General features: G+C 34.8%; 1 protein-coding gene across 1 annotated transcript in view; it reads right to left on the reverse strand.

Moving 5' to 3' along the window:
• Nucleotides 1–18,071, reverse strand: part of TMTC2 (transmembrane and tetratricopeptide repeat containing 2) — a 489,459-nt gene that overhangs the window by 65,439 nt on the left and 405,949 nt on the right. Inside the window, exon 11 of the mRNA XM_011988660.1 lies at nucleotides 7,769–7,832. Within this exon, the coding sequence (XP_011844050.1) occupies nucleotides 7,769–7,832 (64 nt within the window). The remainder of the gene's footprint in view (nucleotides 1–7,768; nucleotides 7,833–18,071) is intronic.

Below are 18,071 nucleotides of genomic sequence, written 5' to 3' on the forward strand. Positions count from 1 at the left end.
AAGAAAAAAACAAACAATCCAATCAAAAAATGGGCTAAGGACACGAATAGACAATTCTCAAAAGAAGATATACAAATGGCCAACAAACATATGAAAAAATGCTCAACTTCACTAATGATCAGGGAGATGCAAATCAAATCCATACTGCAATACCACCTTACTCCTGCAAGAATGGCCATAATCAAGAAATCAAAATATAGTAGATGTTGGCATGGATGTGATGAACAGGGAAAACTTCTACACTGCTGGTGGGAATGTAAACTAGTACAACTACTATGGAAAACAGTGTGAAGAGTCCTTAAAGAACTAAAAGTATAACTACCACCTGATCCAGCAATCCCACCACTGGGTATCTACCCAGAGGAAAATAAGTCATTATATGAAAAAGATACTTGCACATGTATGTTTATAGTGGCACAATTCACAACAGAAAAATTTTGGAACCAATCCAAACGCCCATCAATCAACGAGCGCATAAAGAAACTGTGGTATATGTATATGATGGAATACTACACAGCCATAAAAACAAATGAATTAACAGCATTTGCAGTGACCTGGATGAGACTGGAGACTGTTATTCCAAGTGAAGTAACTCAGGAATGGAAAACCAAACATCGTATGTTCTCAATGATATGTGGGAGCTAAGTTATGAGGACGCAAAGGCATAAGAATGACACAATGGACCTTGGGGACGTGGGGGGAAGAGTGGGAGGGGGACGAGGGATTAAAGACTACAAATTGGTGCAGTGTATACTGCTCGGGTGATGGGTGCACCAAAATCTCACAAATCACCACTAAAGTACTCATGTAACCAAATACCACCTGTACCCCAACTTATGGAAAAATGAATAATAAATAAAAAAAAACATGGATATATTTGTAACTGAAAAAATTAGTCAAAGTGAAATATGTATGTGCAGTATTAAAACACATTTTACTCATAAAATCAATCTGGTGATTCTGGGATCCACATAAAATCAATGCGTAAAAGTCAAGAGACACATGGTATGTAGTATTCCCACATCACAGAAGCTTGTGGAAAGTTTTGGGAGAGGCCATATGGTTCCTCACCCATTTACAAGCAGAAATGTGGTTTAACTGCCTCCCAGACAAATTATTATTAACTTTGTCATTTTTTTCCAACAACATAACAATCCTTTATATGTTAAAATCTGAATCTGTCCCATTAAACTTGGTTTCATGTTTTCTTTGTTCTAATTAGGGTTGAAGAATATCTTTCCCATTAGAATATACATATGTAGGTGGGAAATTTTATATCCTTTCAATTAATAATAGCTCAATTAAATAATTAATCTTTTTCCCCAGACCTCAGTCTTAGTGGTTATTTCCACTCCACAGTCATTCCCCTACCACCATATTCACCATAAAAATGAGAGTCAAATTGAAAGTAATACGTTACAGAATATGTGGACTACCTTGTAACACAGCTGCATTTTGTCAATAAGCTCATTTATTTGAATCTTCTCTTCCCATGTTTCTCAGTTTAATCTTCTGACATATAACCATTGCTAAAGAGCCCAAATGGATCACACTGGTTTTGATTTTATAATAATGTTCTGAAATAATTTATGTTCTAAGTACCTGGGAAAGGTATAATGCATATATGAAGTTCTCTATCGATAATATTATCCTTGAAAGATATTCTCCTTTTAATGCATATATACTAAATACACATGGGATATTTATAAAATATTCTACATATTAGAAATGCAAAATGCAAATACAACAGTTAGCATATAAATCAGAGAGCTGAGTCAAAACTAGAAGTAATCTACCAGTGATCACCGAAAAAAATGTGTCCTCATTGGTACTTATTTATTCCATGTAGATAGTACAGACCGGCATCAAATATTACCTACTGTGCTTCTCAGAACATGGAGTTGTCCATGAGTCTTTAACATAAAATTCTATCCTTTCTTCCCCCACAGGATTAGCAGATAATCAAATGAGCATAACCGAAATAATTTACTACCTAAAGTTAGCTCCCCTCTATTTCTAGTTTTGTTTTTCCCTCTGTATCTTCACGGTGTTCTTTTTCTTCTTCAGTCACTGGGGAGGAAGCAATCCTTAAATATCTCTGGTATTTCCTTTGCGCTCCCTTCACCTTGGACACATTTTCAGTCTCATGTTCACGTGCATACACACATTTTTAGTACCCTATTTAACACAGAGACACATACATCTCAACATCTATCTTTAATTGGTAATATTCAAATTTAATATTTGTTTCCAAACATCATTACAGAATAAGTCTTACACCACCCACTTCCAATTCTCCATTTCCTCAACTGCTCACATCACTTATGTGAAACTGCACTCCCAAAGGGCACAAATATGCTTACTCTTGGAAGTCAAAGGACTTTCTCTGTCCTTGTTTTTCTTTACCTTTTTGCAGCAGTGTTCCCTGCTCATCAACTTTGCTTTCTATGCCCTGTCACTGTCTTGGCTGCCTTCCTTATTCTAAATTTGAAATGTCGAAATTCCCAAATGTCTGACACGGACTCTCTTCCCTTTTGTATATTCCCTCCTTTGGTGATGCTACCCACTTATTTGGTACCATTTCCTTTTTTGCAAATGACTCTCAAGTCTCTATCCCTAACTATGGCCTTCTGACTCCTTCCTTGATAGGAATGTCCCATGAGAAAATGAGAGTAAGCACATTCTCTCACTCAGAATGTGCTCAGTTTAAACATTTTGTTCTTAGAATAAAGAAAGCCCTCTGATTACAATTTTTATATTTGTGGCATTTCTTTTCTTCCAGGTTACCTAAAATCAAAATTTTGGAACATATATGGTGGCCAAACTAATTATCTTATTCACGTGTTTTGAAATAATCTATTACTTAATTTATCTTTATGTTATTTTCCATTCCTCTCCATTTCTGTATTTTAGTTTCACTACCTTATGCCTATACTATTACCATGACCTTTTATTTAGTTTTCCCAAGGCTGCATCTCCCAACTCTACTTCCTCAAACACAATCGACATTTTTCATTTCATCATATAAATGGCCATCCTAAATTACTCTTTTCATTATGTCACTTTGCTTAATAACATTTTAAAATACAAACGCAACATTTTTAGTATGGTATCCACCACCATTCATCTAGTTTTATGGTAGTTTTCATTTCTATCTTCCCCTATACCCTTCCTCTCTGTACCCTGCCTCTTGCCCTAGTTCATGTGCATAGTTCTCCCTGCCAGAATTCTCTCCTTGTTCTTGCTAAAATCCTTACTTACAGGCATCCTATCATTCCAAGTTTCTCTTAGCTTGTCAACTGTGACTCAGTGTCTCTTCAGCTCCATCCAGCTGAACGTCGTTTCTCTCTCCTGTGCGCTTTGCTTACACCTAGCTCATATGTCTCACAAAGCACTTATTAGATGCTATTATTTATTGCCCTGATGTTTGAGGATTGGGATTCCCATGTTCTCTCCTTCACTCCCTCCCCACATTAGATTGTACATTTCTTAAGGACAAGGTTAATGTTTCATAACTTTCAAACCCTACTGCATTTGGCACAGTCTTACATAAAGCTGGAACTTGATAAAAAGTAAGTTGAATAAATTCATATTAAAAACAATTACATCCCCAAAAATATAAGATGTACAGACCTATCATTGGTAATTACTCTCTTCTAACTCTAGAGTTTACAAAAAGTCAAGTAAAAGCCGGTGACTTTGTACTATGCAAATTTCCCATTCTTCACATTAACTATTTTTTAAAAATCCATAAGTTAATGCAGAATTTGGCTTAATTCCTCCAGGAAGAACAAAGCAGTTCCATTTAATATCCCTCTAGTCCTTGAGAGTCAGCATTTTTTGATGCCCATTAGTGAGAGAGAAGACAGAGAAGACTGTTGTCTATTTAATGTAACCTCCAAAGAAAGGTCAATTTATTTAAAACAAAACAAAACAAAAAATTAAAACAAAAAAAACCTAAAAATAGCAATTTCAGTAAGGAGTTTTCCTATTATAGAAACATGTTTTAATGTATTATAAGGTTTAATTTTAGGACAATCAGCTCCAAAAATCAAGTAAAAAAAATTAAAATGGTAATGGCGTCATTTTGTAATAAATAGACTTCTCTAACTGTGTAGTTTGGTAAACGACAAGGTATTAAACATCTCTGATAAAGAGACAATGTCAGAATCTAAAACTTATTTTGTGCCTGCTAATTTAGACATCTTTCATTATTTTAGTATTTGACCACTGGAATTCTTTGTACGTAAAATGATGCAAAAATACAATTAACAATTTCAAAGTACATTATGTGGAAAATATGGCTTTCATATCATAGAAAACATAAAGAAATTCATCATGGGACATATTGAAGAAATGGAATCGGTATTTTATTAAGAAAGAATATCCCACAGACAGCAAGCTTTTTAATATGACTGTAACAGAGGCTGCAGCTTCCTACTTTATTTTGTATAGTAGTGATCTGATATGAACATTGGTGAAACATTCACAGAGTCTCTCACATACAGCTACTGATTTTTACCCTCCTAGTTGTACTTAAAGAACAGAAGAAAATTCTTTAGAAGAAAATTTTTAGAAGAAAGTAAGAGTAAGATTAGATTACTGTGTAGGGGAGAAAACTAGAAAAGACAATGGAACTATTTAAATAGACTGGAGTTGAAGTCTGTTAGCTACGCTATCATATAGGCAGGTACCAAATTTATTAAGTTAAAAGCAGAGAAATAACAAAGAATGTTTTTTATGAACAAAGGTAATAAACAGATATGAACAAGATAAATGTTAAATGAATGTTTTAATTCAGATCAGATGGGTCATTGCTAATAAATCATTACACGGGTTATTGTTTAAAAAGGTCTCTTCATTTCAGCACAGAAATTTATATTACTATCTTGTCTGATCTTGGAAGCTAAGCAGGGTTGGTCCTGGTTAGTACTTGGATGGGAGAAATATATATTACTGCCATGGTTTGTATTTTATCACTGCTTCCTCTGTGCTGTGGTGTTTTACTCACCTAGACCACATACTGTAAGTCAAAACACAATTCTGAAAACAGATTAGGAAAAAATCATATCTGTTGATCCATCAATTGTAACATCATTTATTCACTGTTAAATGTGAATACTTTATTCTATCCCATCATTTTAAAAGTATTGTTGCCAGATAGGGAAAGTATCATTTGAATAAACATATTTTGAAAAGCAGTCTGCAGCGGGTTTATGAAGAAACATTTTGAGGGTTCAGCAAAAAATAGTTTTTAGTTGGAGATTAAATATTGATTTTATGATTTGCTTAGTCTCTTAAAATTAACCATTTCACAAATCAGACTCAAATCTTGTAATATCCGAGTGTCTTTCATTTTTTAGTCCAGGTCAGATAGCTCAGGTAGCTCTTCTCTCACTAATTCATTATAACATGCTGAGGATGGTCATTTGACCAACCACTTGACCAAAAATCAACATGACACTCAAGTGACCAGTACTCAAAAAACAATTGCATTTACCTATCATGCATTATGTACATTCACAGCATCTTATTAACGTGAAGGCAATAAAACAGCAACAACAACAAAAAAACTCGGATCTCTGCCTTTAATGAAGTTGTAATAATAAGACTTCAAATTCAACCCTTTTCCTAGAAATACTGCAGAAAGCTGTCCGACTAGGGCATTTACCAAACCATGCGTAGTGCACGCCACCCCCTTCCCTGCCACAACTCTTAACTCACTTGTGCTGCTCCAGCTTTCTCCAAAGCACTTCTCACTGTTTGATATACTAGCTCCTTCTCCTCAGACTAGATTGTGAGCTCCTAACCATTTTGTTCACTGCTGTATAGCCACTGCCTAAAGTAATACCTGGTACTCTGTAAATATTACTGAATAAATAAATAAAATGACTATCATTATTTAGGTTTTCCTAATTTCTGGCTTGCCTTTCCTCTCTAAGATATGGCTACATTTTTTTCCCATCAAGCTTTCTGTTATGCATTCAGTGGCCCGGGTTATAGTGTGATTCCATTTGGTTTTGACAGTGGGTGAGTTATTAACTTCGCAGCCCTTCCAGAGAATAGGGATCACAAAGGTATCTGTGGGTTGTTGTAAGAAATGAATGAAGTACTTAGCACAGTGCTTGGCACATAATAATAAGTGCTCAATAAATTTTAGCTGTCATTGTTCTCACCATGATTATTAAGTTATTTTCTTCGGTTGCAAATTGCTTATCAATTCTTGAAACATCTCATAATTAATGTGACAGGGTTCAGAACAGCCACCCAAAGCATGGTTCCTTATAATACAGAGTATTTTAAGCTGAAAAAAACCAAAACTGCAGAAGAAGGACGGTCACTCTGTGACCTTCTCTCTCCCTTCTCCAAGGTAGTAGGTGATAAGACCCTCATTAACACCTTGTCTCTGAATACACAGGGAAAAAAAGAAGAACAAAAAACAGGACTTTCTAAGTTCTTCCCAATTTATTACCATGAGATCATAACCTTTGTCTTCTAATCACACTTCTGCATGATGTCTATAAAAAATATTTTCCTGAGTCATCATTTCTGAAGGCTCCCATATCAGGTAAAATGTATATTAAATAAATCTGTATGCTTTTCTATTGTTAAATCTGTCTTTTGTTTGGGGTCTCAGCCATAAGCCTTAGGGTGCTTAAGATAAAGATACTTTTTTGCCCCTACAAGTAAAACTCAGAGGCGTTGAGATTCAAGGCTAATGTTGCAAGTGGATGAATCTCCTGAAAAGAAAAATAGCTACCTCCCACATAGGTCTCTTTCAGGGAGCATTAATCCTCCTCTTTTGTGCTCCCAGAGGACTGTATACACCTCTGTATAAGAATCACCACACTGTATTTCAATTAGATGATTGTGTTCAGTCTTGTCTGCTACACTGTGTGGTCCTTCAGGATATGAAATCTCTGTATCCTACCACAAAGCAGGCACTCTATAGATGAAGAATGCTTGCCCAATGGATGAGTTACTATAAATAAATGAGACTGATCCCATTATTTGCACTCACATCACATGTGCACTTTCATTACTGTTTCAAAATTGCATTTCCCAATAGATAGTCTTGATGTGAAGAACAGGGTAGAAGATTTTAGTATTGGCGAGAGATGCAGAAGGTATATGAAAATAAAAACACAATGTGTTGGAGTTCAGAGATGTGTTGCAAATAAAATGTGCTTAGAAGACCAAGACAAAACCAGTTCTTATTTTCTCATAAATGGTTACTCTATTTCAATAGAAGAGATCTAATTTATATCCATCTTTCTTTATGAAAGCATCATTACCCAGAGAAAAATTGTAATAAAAACATTCTTGATAAAGTTGAAAAGCACAGAAATTAGAAATGAGGCCTGTGGAATAGAAAAGAGGCATACAGATTGAGGTCTGACTATATATGAGAATCAAAAAATAATAGGTATTTAATGCCACAGCCAAAAAAACCTTCAAGGAATTGATTTTAAAAGTTATCCAAATACAAAGTACTTAGTAGTGCTAAAGCCTGTGTTCAAGTGATAAAAATCTTATGTTGCTTTACACAGGCTAGAAGACAAAAAATCTAACTCTAGAAAAAGAAGCTTGAGGCTGGCAGATTTTACTGTTGAATTAAGCTATTTAGTAGGTATTCAAAATAAGAGATCGAGAGAGAAAGGAAGAAAGAAAGAAAGAAAGAAAAAAAAAACACGCTTCTATGTCTTACACCTATCACATGCTTTGAGTCTATCCCTCTGAAAGTGTTTCTCATTAGGAAAGTACTTACATTAGGCCTCAGCCTGGCTGCCAGATCATAATACTTCTCGGCTGCTTCATTGAGGCTAGCCTGTCTGTAAGAGAAATAATAAAATAAAACTATAGCATTTATTTTAGAATTACAATTAGGATCACTGTGCAGCAAAATAATGTTAATTTAAAAAAAATTCTGGTCACACCAAACAATAATTTGTCCAAGCAGAAAAAGACTTAAAAATTGAGTGTTTGCATTGTACTTGTTATTGTATTTAAGGCATTATAAATAGTATCTTAACATAATCCTATTCAGTGGGTGTTGTTAGTTCACATTTACATATTAGGAATTAGAAAAGTTATCCTACTTTTCCATGCAAAACTAGGTAATATATTATAGTGGTGGGGTACTCCAGCATCAACATGATACCCCAGAAAAATCTCAATTTTAAAAATAAATTGTCAAAATTAGTAATTATTGCTTTTGTTTTATGAAAACAGTAAAGATCTGCAGGACTTTCAAAATTCTACATCTGTCTAGAAAGACACTTTCTTTCCAGTATGGAGGGAACTTTCCACGGTGTGTAGTTAACAGAAAAAATAAAAAGGCCAGATTATGTCTCCCCTTGGACTTCAGACACCAGGGTCAGCACATGACTTAACCTCAGCTAAATGGATGTTCTCATTACTTAGGACTTTCATTCCTAAGTGACAGAAAGATGAAAGGATGGCCAGAACTCACTTGCAATGGTAGAAGCAATGGGACTATTTACTAGCCAGACTCTTCCTGGAAAGAACCGCTTTTGTATATCTCACTTCTGGGCCACTGAGGCTACCTTGTTTCCTGCCAATTTAAGCCTTCCAGCCTACAGTGAATTCTGTAGCTCCCATAGCCTTCAAATAGCTACAGTCAGTTTCTATTGCTCACAGCCAAATCCTGTAAGTAGCGCAACTGACTTGTACAAATAAAATGTGCACTGAAATTTACAGATAGATTTGTTCACTGTCTATTCCTGTGATTCACAGAAAAGACCTAGGTTCACCCAACTCATCACCAGAAGCAGGGTTCTAAGGAAGTGCAGCCAGTTGTTCTTTCATATACAATATATTTTTTGATCATACCATGCTGCTTCAGAAGACCTTCTAAGATGGCAGGTAATGAGATCTAAGAAGCTTGTGGAGGTTGAACTGGAATCTGGTGACAATATTTGAAGGGTACAGAAAAAATGCTACAGAAAAATGCCAAATTCAATTTCAGATGTTGTATATAGCATATCTATGATGTGACAATAATAGTAAATGGCTGGGGGTCCTGCAGTTAAAATGGAGTGGTGTTCTCTTGAAGCTGTGATGTAAAGAAGCTATTGAGACAAGAAGATGACAGGACAAGGATGAAGAGAACACAAAAATTAACTTTCTCAACTAGAAAAACATATTCAAGTTTTAAAAGAGAAGGTTAACTAGCCTTATCTATAAAAGTGAATTTGCACTTGGTCAAGCCAAATACAAACTATAAAAACATACCCCATGCAACCATATAAATTATGGAAATAACCGAAGATAACATCTCTTTGGAGAGTAGGACATATTTTTCTAATTTTTAAATGAAAAATAATTAAAAACACTGCTATTTTTAATAGAGGTTATAAAGAAAGTAAAAACCCTTGACCTAAGGCTCTACTGGACCCATGACATGTTACAATGTGCTGTTGCAATTTATATTCCCATAAATGTTAAAGCTCAATTTCAATATGTCAAGAGAAGTACTTTAGTTTGGTATGAAACAGTAAAAATTCCCTCACTAGGGTATTTAATAAAGGTTCCCTCCACCAAATTATAGAATCAATTTGGTACAGACTCATTTGGAAATCTGAACCAAAATTCATTAGGTCATGCCCTGGAAAGGTTTTCTCCAGAGGAAAATAAAAGGCATGCAGGTAGGAAATTGGAGCAACTTAATACTACAAAGAACTCAGTTACTTTGAAGTGAGATCAACCAACAGATGCCCAATATGGAAAATACAGCTACCATTAATATTCATCTTTATGGACATTTAATTATGAGGTAGATAAGGATCAAAAGAGAAACTGGGGAATCCATCAGATAAAATGCCTTGAAAATAATAATAAACTCAACTTTTAAAAGGTTTTACTGCCCCCCAAAATGGTTATTAGTTTTTAAAGTCTTCATATTATTCAGTGCTTTAGTTCTCAAAGGAAATATCTAGGTTAGAAAACTTAATTTCTTAAGCTAGAAGTAGAATTGATGAAATTTTGATGAGGTGGGAAAAAAACCCCACTAGGATTTATTATATATGTCTTACAACTATGGAAATTAATTTTTACTCTAGGACCTTGCTTCTAATATTAAATAGTCTTTACAAACTACTAATCAGCATGCATTTATGGCAGAACATGGAAAACTGTAGGGAAAAGAATATGTCAGTTGCACCCACGGAATGCTCATTTATATCCTCATTTTATTCTCTAGACAAAAGAGAATAACTCATGAGGAAGTGTCCAATGTCCATTTTACAGTGTTTGCTGTATTTCACACACGGCTCTCCACAGAGCATCCCGGGAGTACTTAATACATCTTAATTGTAGAGATGATTGAATCATTAATCAATATTTGAAAAAGTAAAGATTTAGCAGTATTCTGCCAGTTGTTTAGAGATTCTACTAAATATTGTCAAGAACTTCAACCATAAGATTGTTAGGGACTGATCGCAGGACTCAGGTTCCCAAGACTATTAAAGCAGACGAAAAAATAACACTTCCTGCATACACGTATCCTTTCTTCCTTCCCTATTTCTTTTCTGGGACGGAAAATTTCTAAATCCCCTATCCAGGAATTGATTATTTCATTTACCAGTTACAATACCACCATGAAGCAATTATTACTATTTACCACATTTTAAAGATGAGGATAATGCAAAAACAGTGCCAGATATTCACTTTCTTACTTCCTGAAATATCTCATTTTTAAAAGCTCACAATTAGATATAGTGGAAACTTTTCCCAAGTGTCCAAGTATTAAGAGAAGGCTTTGAAGGTGGGTGAAGAGGAGAGCAGTGGCTCTGCAAGAAATCTTGCAGGCCAGATGTAAACAACTCTGCATTCTGACCAAAACATACTTTACAAAGCCAGAAATAAGGTGGTGAGAAGGAAAATCATTCATACCAGGAACCCACAATGGATCCAGATGGGCAACTTGCTCCATTTAACATGCCATCCTAGGAGTCAACACTGTTATGTCACATATCTAGAGCATTAAAGATTTAATCCCTATGCCAATAATAGACAGTAACTGGAGACTCAGACGGAGGCTCCTTTCTCATTACCAACTCCTACCTATCATAGCTGTTGGGCCCTCCCACTCTTCACATTACCTCTGGTCTCTCAGGGCCAGGAAGGGTAAGGAAGAAGAAAAAGTCCACATAGCATTTGTGAACTGGACTAGGAAGTAAACTCTGAATTTCCAAGAAATCACTGGAGTGAGTTGATTATATTTTAAGTCTTTAGGTTCAGGGTTTTTTGTTCTGTTGGTTGGTTTTGTTTTTTGCCATCAGTGAAAATATAGTCTCAGATCGAAAGCAAACAGACAATAACAAAACTCACAAACACATTTCATCATTTGTGTACTGCGAAATTCCATTTTTGTACATAAGACTATAAAATCTGCATCTGTTAAATATACATATTTCTTATATCTAGTTCCACTCCCTGGTGTTATTTTAGAAAAGTATACTTTGGAACACATGTTTATGGCCCAATAGTCTTATAAAGAAAGATGTATAAGAGAAATTTGGGAATCAATAATGTAATGGAATAACAACTTAATATACCCTATGAAATGTCTGAAGCAAATCTGATTAAAAGAACCACTTACAATTACCCACACTTTTATGTATTCTGTGCAAATTATAAAATCGCTAAATTCAAATTTTCTTCCTTAGAAATATAAATAATAAAATCTCTAGTGGCATTTAGAAGTAAAACTCTCTTTAACTACAATTATTAATAGTTGTGAATTGTCAATTTGAATTAAAAATTAATATAAAAACTACTCATACGTACAAAAGGTATTTCAGTAAAGTCTTGGCAATTGTTTTCAAGAATAGCTTATGAGCCTTTTTTTTTTTTTTTTTAACTGGAGATTGTTGTTCGTGTAACATAAAAACAGAGGAAAATAGCTGGGTTTTCCTGGATTCTTGCCAGGCTCTGATGCTTAGTTTTGAGTTACTCAAAGCAGCACTAAATTTTAATTCCAGTTGATATGTTATACAGTAGGAATAGAAGTAGAATTGAAATAATCGAAGACATAAAAATGTATGGAAGATCTTAAAATAGTGAACCCAGAGTCATACATACGTAAAAACAATGGAGCAGAAAAGATCCTTGCAATGAAACTTGTACAATAAATTGTTTATGACCATTAAGCCTTCTTAGATGAAAACTTCTCTGTCAAGATACCGAAAATGGCTTCATGACCTGTAAGTATCTCCACCTGAATTCTAAATGAAAAGACGAGAGTGGTAAAGAAAAAACGTAGCAATAAGAGGAAAAAACTATGCTGACAATATAAGTTTTAAAAAGGTCCCTCTGAGAAATTCCTTGATGTCCCATGACAGTTTAAGGCTATTCTTTCACAGCCTCAAACTGTTCAGGGGCTGCAAAGGGCAGAGTTAAACCTGTATCTAGAACGATTATATAATGATGTGTAGTGGAAAAAATTAAAAGAGAGTGTATTGTGTATTGGCAATGTCAACTGTTATATTCACATGTAGTAAATTACCACTTATGTTCAAGGTGTAATGTTTGGATGAGGAGAAGGAATTGAGACGGGTGAAAGAGAAACAGCAGAATAGAACTTGCCTATAGCGGTGGTCCAAGAATCAACGTCCTAAGCTTATCCTGGGATTTGTTAGAAGCGTAAAATCACAGGTACTACCCCAACTTACTAAATCATAGCATGCACTTTAACAACATCCCCAGGTGCTCACATGCACATTAATAGTGGAAAGAAACAGGGTTGACAGATGCCCACCTTCAACCTCATTTGCCACCCCACTTTGCTCTGAAGACCCTATGGTCCATTACAACATGGTTGAAATAAGAGCCTCGTGATTGTAAATGGGGAGTAAAATATAACTAATAATTGGAAAATCCAGTGACTTTCTAGTGGTTTTGGTAAGTTTGGAAGTGATAAGGAAGAAAATATATGGCTCAGAGGGCGTTGGAAATATATACATACATCCCCAAGATACACACACACGTACACACACACACAATCTGATTTGTGAAAATAATTTGATTCTGTTTTCTTCTCATTCAAGAATTTAAATTTTATGTGACTTCCAGTAGAATGCATGAAGAACTTAGCATTTGTAAATTTTATGTTTTCAATATATTGATTACATAATATTGTGTGATTTGAATATACAAATTAAAAGATAATGATTCTTTCTTGTATATTCACTCTGCTCTCTAGAAATTAGGGAAGAAATTAGAACCAGTTGGTATGGTGGAGTTTTGCTATTTTTACTACCTTTGGGGCACAGTGATAGTTTCCACCCTTAGGCCTAGAAAAAAAGAAAGTGCACACATCTCAGCTGCATGCGTGACCCAGATCAGAGACTATATCATGATTATACTTCAAAAATGTAATATCCCTTTGAGAATACAAAGTTGGAGTTCTCTCTCCAATGGCCCTGTCTACTTTATAAAATTTATTACAAAAGTATAATTTAATAATATTGGAAAGACCTAACTACTAAGCATTTATTTACACATTTGACAAACTGTTATTCTGTAAATTATTTTCTGTACCAATAAAGTCGAGAATCATAGCATCTAAGCCATCAGTCAGGTGTAAAATACGAGGGAGCCAATGTGACACAGTGAAAACAGTATCATACTACATTAAGCCTTAACCCCTGCTTTACCAATGGTAAATACAGAGAAGAGTATTGACTTTGAGTCTCAGTATGCTCATCTGTAAGATGGGAAGGTTTATTAACATTTACTTCACAGATGTAACTTAGAAATAAGAGAGTGACAGACATGAAATGCAAAGTATAGTGTCAGGTAGACAGAATACGTTTGAATAAATGCGACTTTTATCCCTTACCCTGTAAGCAGAAGAAGATTAAACAAACACACACACACACACACACACACACACACACACACACACACCCATTCCACTAGAGCCTATGAATGCTGTAAACCATGTAAAGTTTGTTATTAGTGCCTCTATATTTCCTCTCAAATAACAAATATCTTCATGTTATCTTCAGCTTCCAGTTCTTCAGAAAAGTTGAATAAATCCATTCACAGAAAATGTTTCTAATAGAATAACTGATTTAATAAGTTTCTTCTCATAACACAATAGATATAACTCTACTGTGTTCTAGCATCGTAAATTCCTTTATTTTCCTTTAATGATAACCAATCTGCTTTTTAATGCTGTCATCTGGAAGCATCTAGTAACTTTTCATTTTGTTTGAAGTACTAAAAATGTCACCATGTATTGTCAACATTCTTTATGTGAGGCCACTCAACATTTGTGATCCCCTCCCCTATGAATACACTTGGTAATCAGTCAGAACAAGGATCCCACATTCCCAAGCAAGGCAGAAGCCAGAAATTCAGTCATCTTCTAACTTTCGTTTAGCACAGGACTCAGTTTCTACCCATCAGATGCAATCTCAAGAGAATGAAATTCAGAGGTAAGCATAATGGGAAGCAGCTAGGCCCAGGAGAATCATCTTCTAATAAATGTGATGCACACTTTGCTGGGTTCCTTGTGGGTGATGGTGGCACAGCTCCTGCACTGTAAAAGCTGCTGAGCCCAAGGGAATTCTGGGTGGTTGGGAATTATTCTTAGCTGTGTACAGTAGAGCTCCGAACCCCACTGGTGGAGTCTGTAGGTTATAGAACACTCGTTAAAAAATCTTGTCGCTGTACAAACTAGCAAGTATGATTCTTTAGTACACAACTAAAAGCTGGTCTCTACATGACAACAGTTTAAAAACAAACCTATTTTCATTGATTTTGCCTTCATTATGATGAATGAAGATCATCCTATTTTGGAAATTTTCTCTATCTCTTGATAATCTCTACTCTATGCTCTGTTTCAGAAATTTCTGTTCTTATTAACATTTCCATATACACAAACAAATAAAATTATATATAGCATATATGATATATAAAACTACATGCACACATATACAGTATATAGATGTATGTGCATATTTATACATAAATAAAAATAACATATTATGTATACAATATATGTATATAAATGACTATAATTATATACACATGTATAATTATGAGCATATAGAGTATGTAGAACTATACATATACAAAATTACAAGTGTAATTACTTATAATTATGCATGTGAGTTCCTAATCCATCCTCCAATCTTTTGTTCATTCACCATTTTCATGTTTTTAGTATTTTCCACCAATTTCTGGGGAAATATCTATAGCTTCTATTTAAATTATTAGTCTATTAATTGTATACTACCTCCATTGCTGTTATACATTCAGAGACCCTATTAATCTCTTAGTAATCTCTTCCCAACATTATAGTGTTCCTCTTTCTACTTACCTATTTCTTTGCACAAATATATTTTGTATCAGCTAAGTTAGGTTCTACTTTGGGAATAAACACCTTCTAAGTCTCACTGAATTAAGACAACAAAGTTTCCTTCTCACTCATTGAACCTATCCAACGCAGGTGAGGAGGGAGGTTTGTCTCTCTTTGGTCACTTAGGGATCTACATTTTTAAGTCAGAGAAAGGGAAAAACACTCAGTCTTAGAGCTTTGGCTCAAATGTGCCATACATTACATTCACACACATTCAATGACAAATAAGAGGCATGCAGGACTTCAGCTTCAAGGAAGGCAGGAAAGTGCAATACTACTGTGATTCTCTAGAACAAAGGGCCTTGCAAGAGTTTGCTGAGAATGATGGTTTCCAGCTTCATCCACGTCCCTACAAAGGACATGAACTCATCCTTTTTTATGGCTGCATAGTATTCCATGGTGTATATGTGCCCCATTTTCTTAATCCAGTCTATCATTGATGGACATCCGGGTTGGTTTCAAGTCTTTGCTATTGTACCCTAGAACTTAAAGTATAATAATAATAATAATAATTATAATAATAAAATCATTAAATAAATAAATAAATAAATAAAACAAAGGGCCAAGCAAACTTGCTGAATGACATTAATACTACTTCCACCACAGAGTGTTCTTGTGAAGCACTTTGATGACAGGATTTAGAGACCCTCTAAGAGGCTCTTAAGTTTTTAATGTAAACCTGCTTCACGGAGGCCCTTTATTTTGATACTTCTGACTTGTCATTCTTATCTGAACTGCCAAATTGAGTAATATATTTCAAAACTATATATTAGCTTATTCTACAGAGAAAGATCTTTGTTCACTTCTGGTAGCTGGAATGGGTATACTGGAAATTTCTCAAATTTCAGGCCTCTTGAAGGTCCCAATAAGATAAAGATTTGCCCCTTGATGGCTGGCCTGAGGATCTCACTTCTTCCAATCTCATCTTATTCAGATGGAACGACCATTATTTTTTCTTTTTGCTACATTTGTAATGAGCAGCTCCTGCTCCCCCTCCCCACGTTTATAGATTCTTTTGGTCATTACATTGGAGATTTGCCAAGAAAAGGGAAGTTAAATCAGTATGTTCAAACCTTATCTTGAACTATAACTTTTCCCTAAATTGCTGATTTGGGATAGTGGGTAAACCACTTAACCAGCTAACAAAATGAGACACAACCAGGAGATACCCACTCTTTCTCTCACACCCAAATGGTCACCAAACCCTGTCAATTTTGTCTCCTAAATGTCTCTCAAAAGAACAGAGTTCTTGAGAAAAGAATATCAAACTTAATTTAGAACTATGTAGCATCACCCCCAGTAGAAAACTTACATGTAACATTAAATAAGCAAAATTTTGACAACTAGCCATTTTGACAAAAGTATATTCAAGGGGAAACCAATAACCCTTCTTATTCCTTTAGGCAAACAAAACCCTGAATGTTCTCAACTATTAAGAAAAGAGACTGCTATTCAGCGTGACAGCAAGCACTCCAGAAATGCTTGAATTTGACAGAGGTAAAAAACAGAAAAGCTAAGTAAAAACATTCATGAAGACTGCCATCCAGTTGAGTAGGAGAAAGTCAAGTTGCTGTGGTCACTCTTACAGTCAATATAGGAGGGCACCGACTGACTGCAACTTAATGAGGGATGCAGACCAGAGAAAGCTGGAGAGGATGTTCTGAAAATAAATCCTAAAGATTTCCTCACTGCCAATATATAACAAAAATTTCCCACTGGTTTCTAGCACTAAGACAACTAAGAAAAAAATCATAAGTGATGTCTTTAACAAGGACTTTTTTTTCTTTTGTAATATACTTATAATGGGTTTCTGTTGGTAGACCTTGAATTTCAGACATGGATTTAATATGTAGCAAAATGCCTTGTTGATAAAAGTATCTGTTATTATCAAGATGAATTTGCCTGCGTGTATTCCTGCTTTCCCATTCTTGCAAATTGTTTATTGTTGCTGAAAGCATAGTGTTTTATTCATGAGGAACCAAAAGCCCTTATCTCTGTAACAATACCTAAACTTGTCACACAAATTGAGGTGTCTTTTAAAAATTATCTTTGCATTGAAGGTTCTTGCAGATTGGTTACAGTTTATTTTATGAATATACCAACAGTCAATTGAATCCTGATTTCCCTTTGTAGGTGTCAGCTTTCTTGAGTTCATCACAAAACAAGTACCTTAGGGATGCTAACATTAATGTTGAATGAGGGCATTCAACTAAAATGTCTCTGTATTATTTTTTTACAACTACAGGTGAATCTACAATCATCTTAAAAGCTAAAAAAAAATCCTTCTACTTTTTACAAATGTCCTCATTTTAAAACCATCCAATTGTGAATCAACTTTTCTGTTATTATTTGTAAGAGTAATCTATGTAATTACAAATCTATTCCTGGAAGCCAAGCGCAGAGACGACAGTATAGAAGTCATTTAATGAAGCATTTAGGTGGGGATTTAATGAACTAGTATTCAAGTAAGAATATGGGAGGAGTTATATGCACACATATATGTGTGTGTGTGTGTGTGTGTATATATATATATATATATGACCTGACAAATGATGCTTTCTAAACAACTATATAAATCATTTGATTAAAAGCAGTTAAAAACATCCTCCTATAATCTAAAGAACCATTTATGGATGCACAGATTTTCTTTATATTCACACACAAAAAATAATAATTTTTA

Source organism: Mandrillus leucophaeus, unplaced genomic scaffold (genome assembly GCF_000951045.1).
Source record: "Mandrillus leucophaeus isolate KB7577 unplaced genomic scaffold, Mleu.le_1.0 Scaffold334, whole genome shotgun sequence".
Classification (NCBI taxonomy): Eukaryota; Metazoa; Chordata; class Mammalia; order Primates; family Cercopithecidae; genus Mandrillus; species Mandrillus leucophaeus.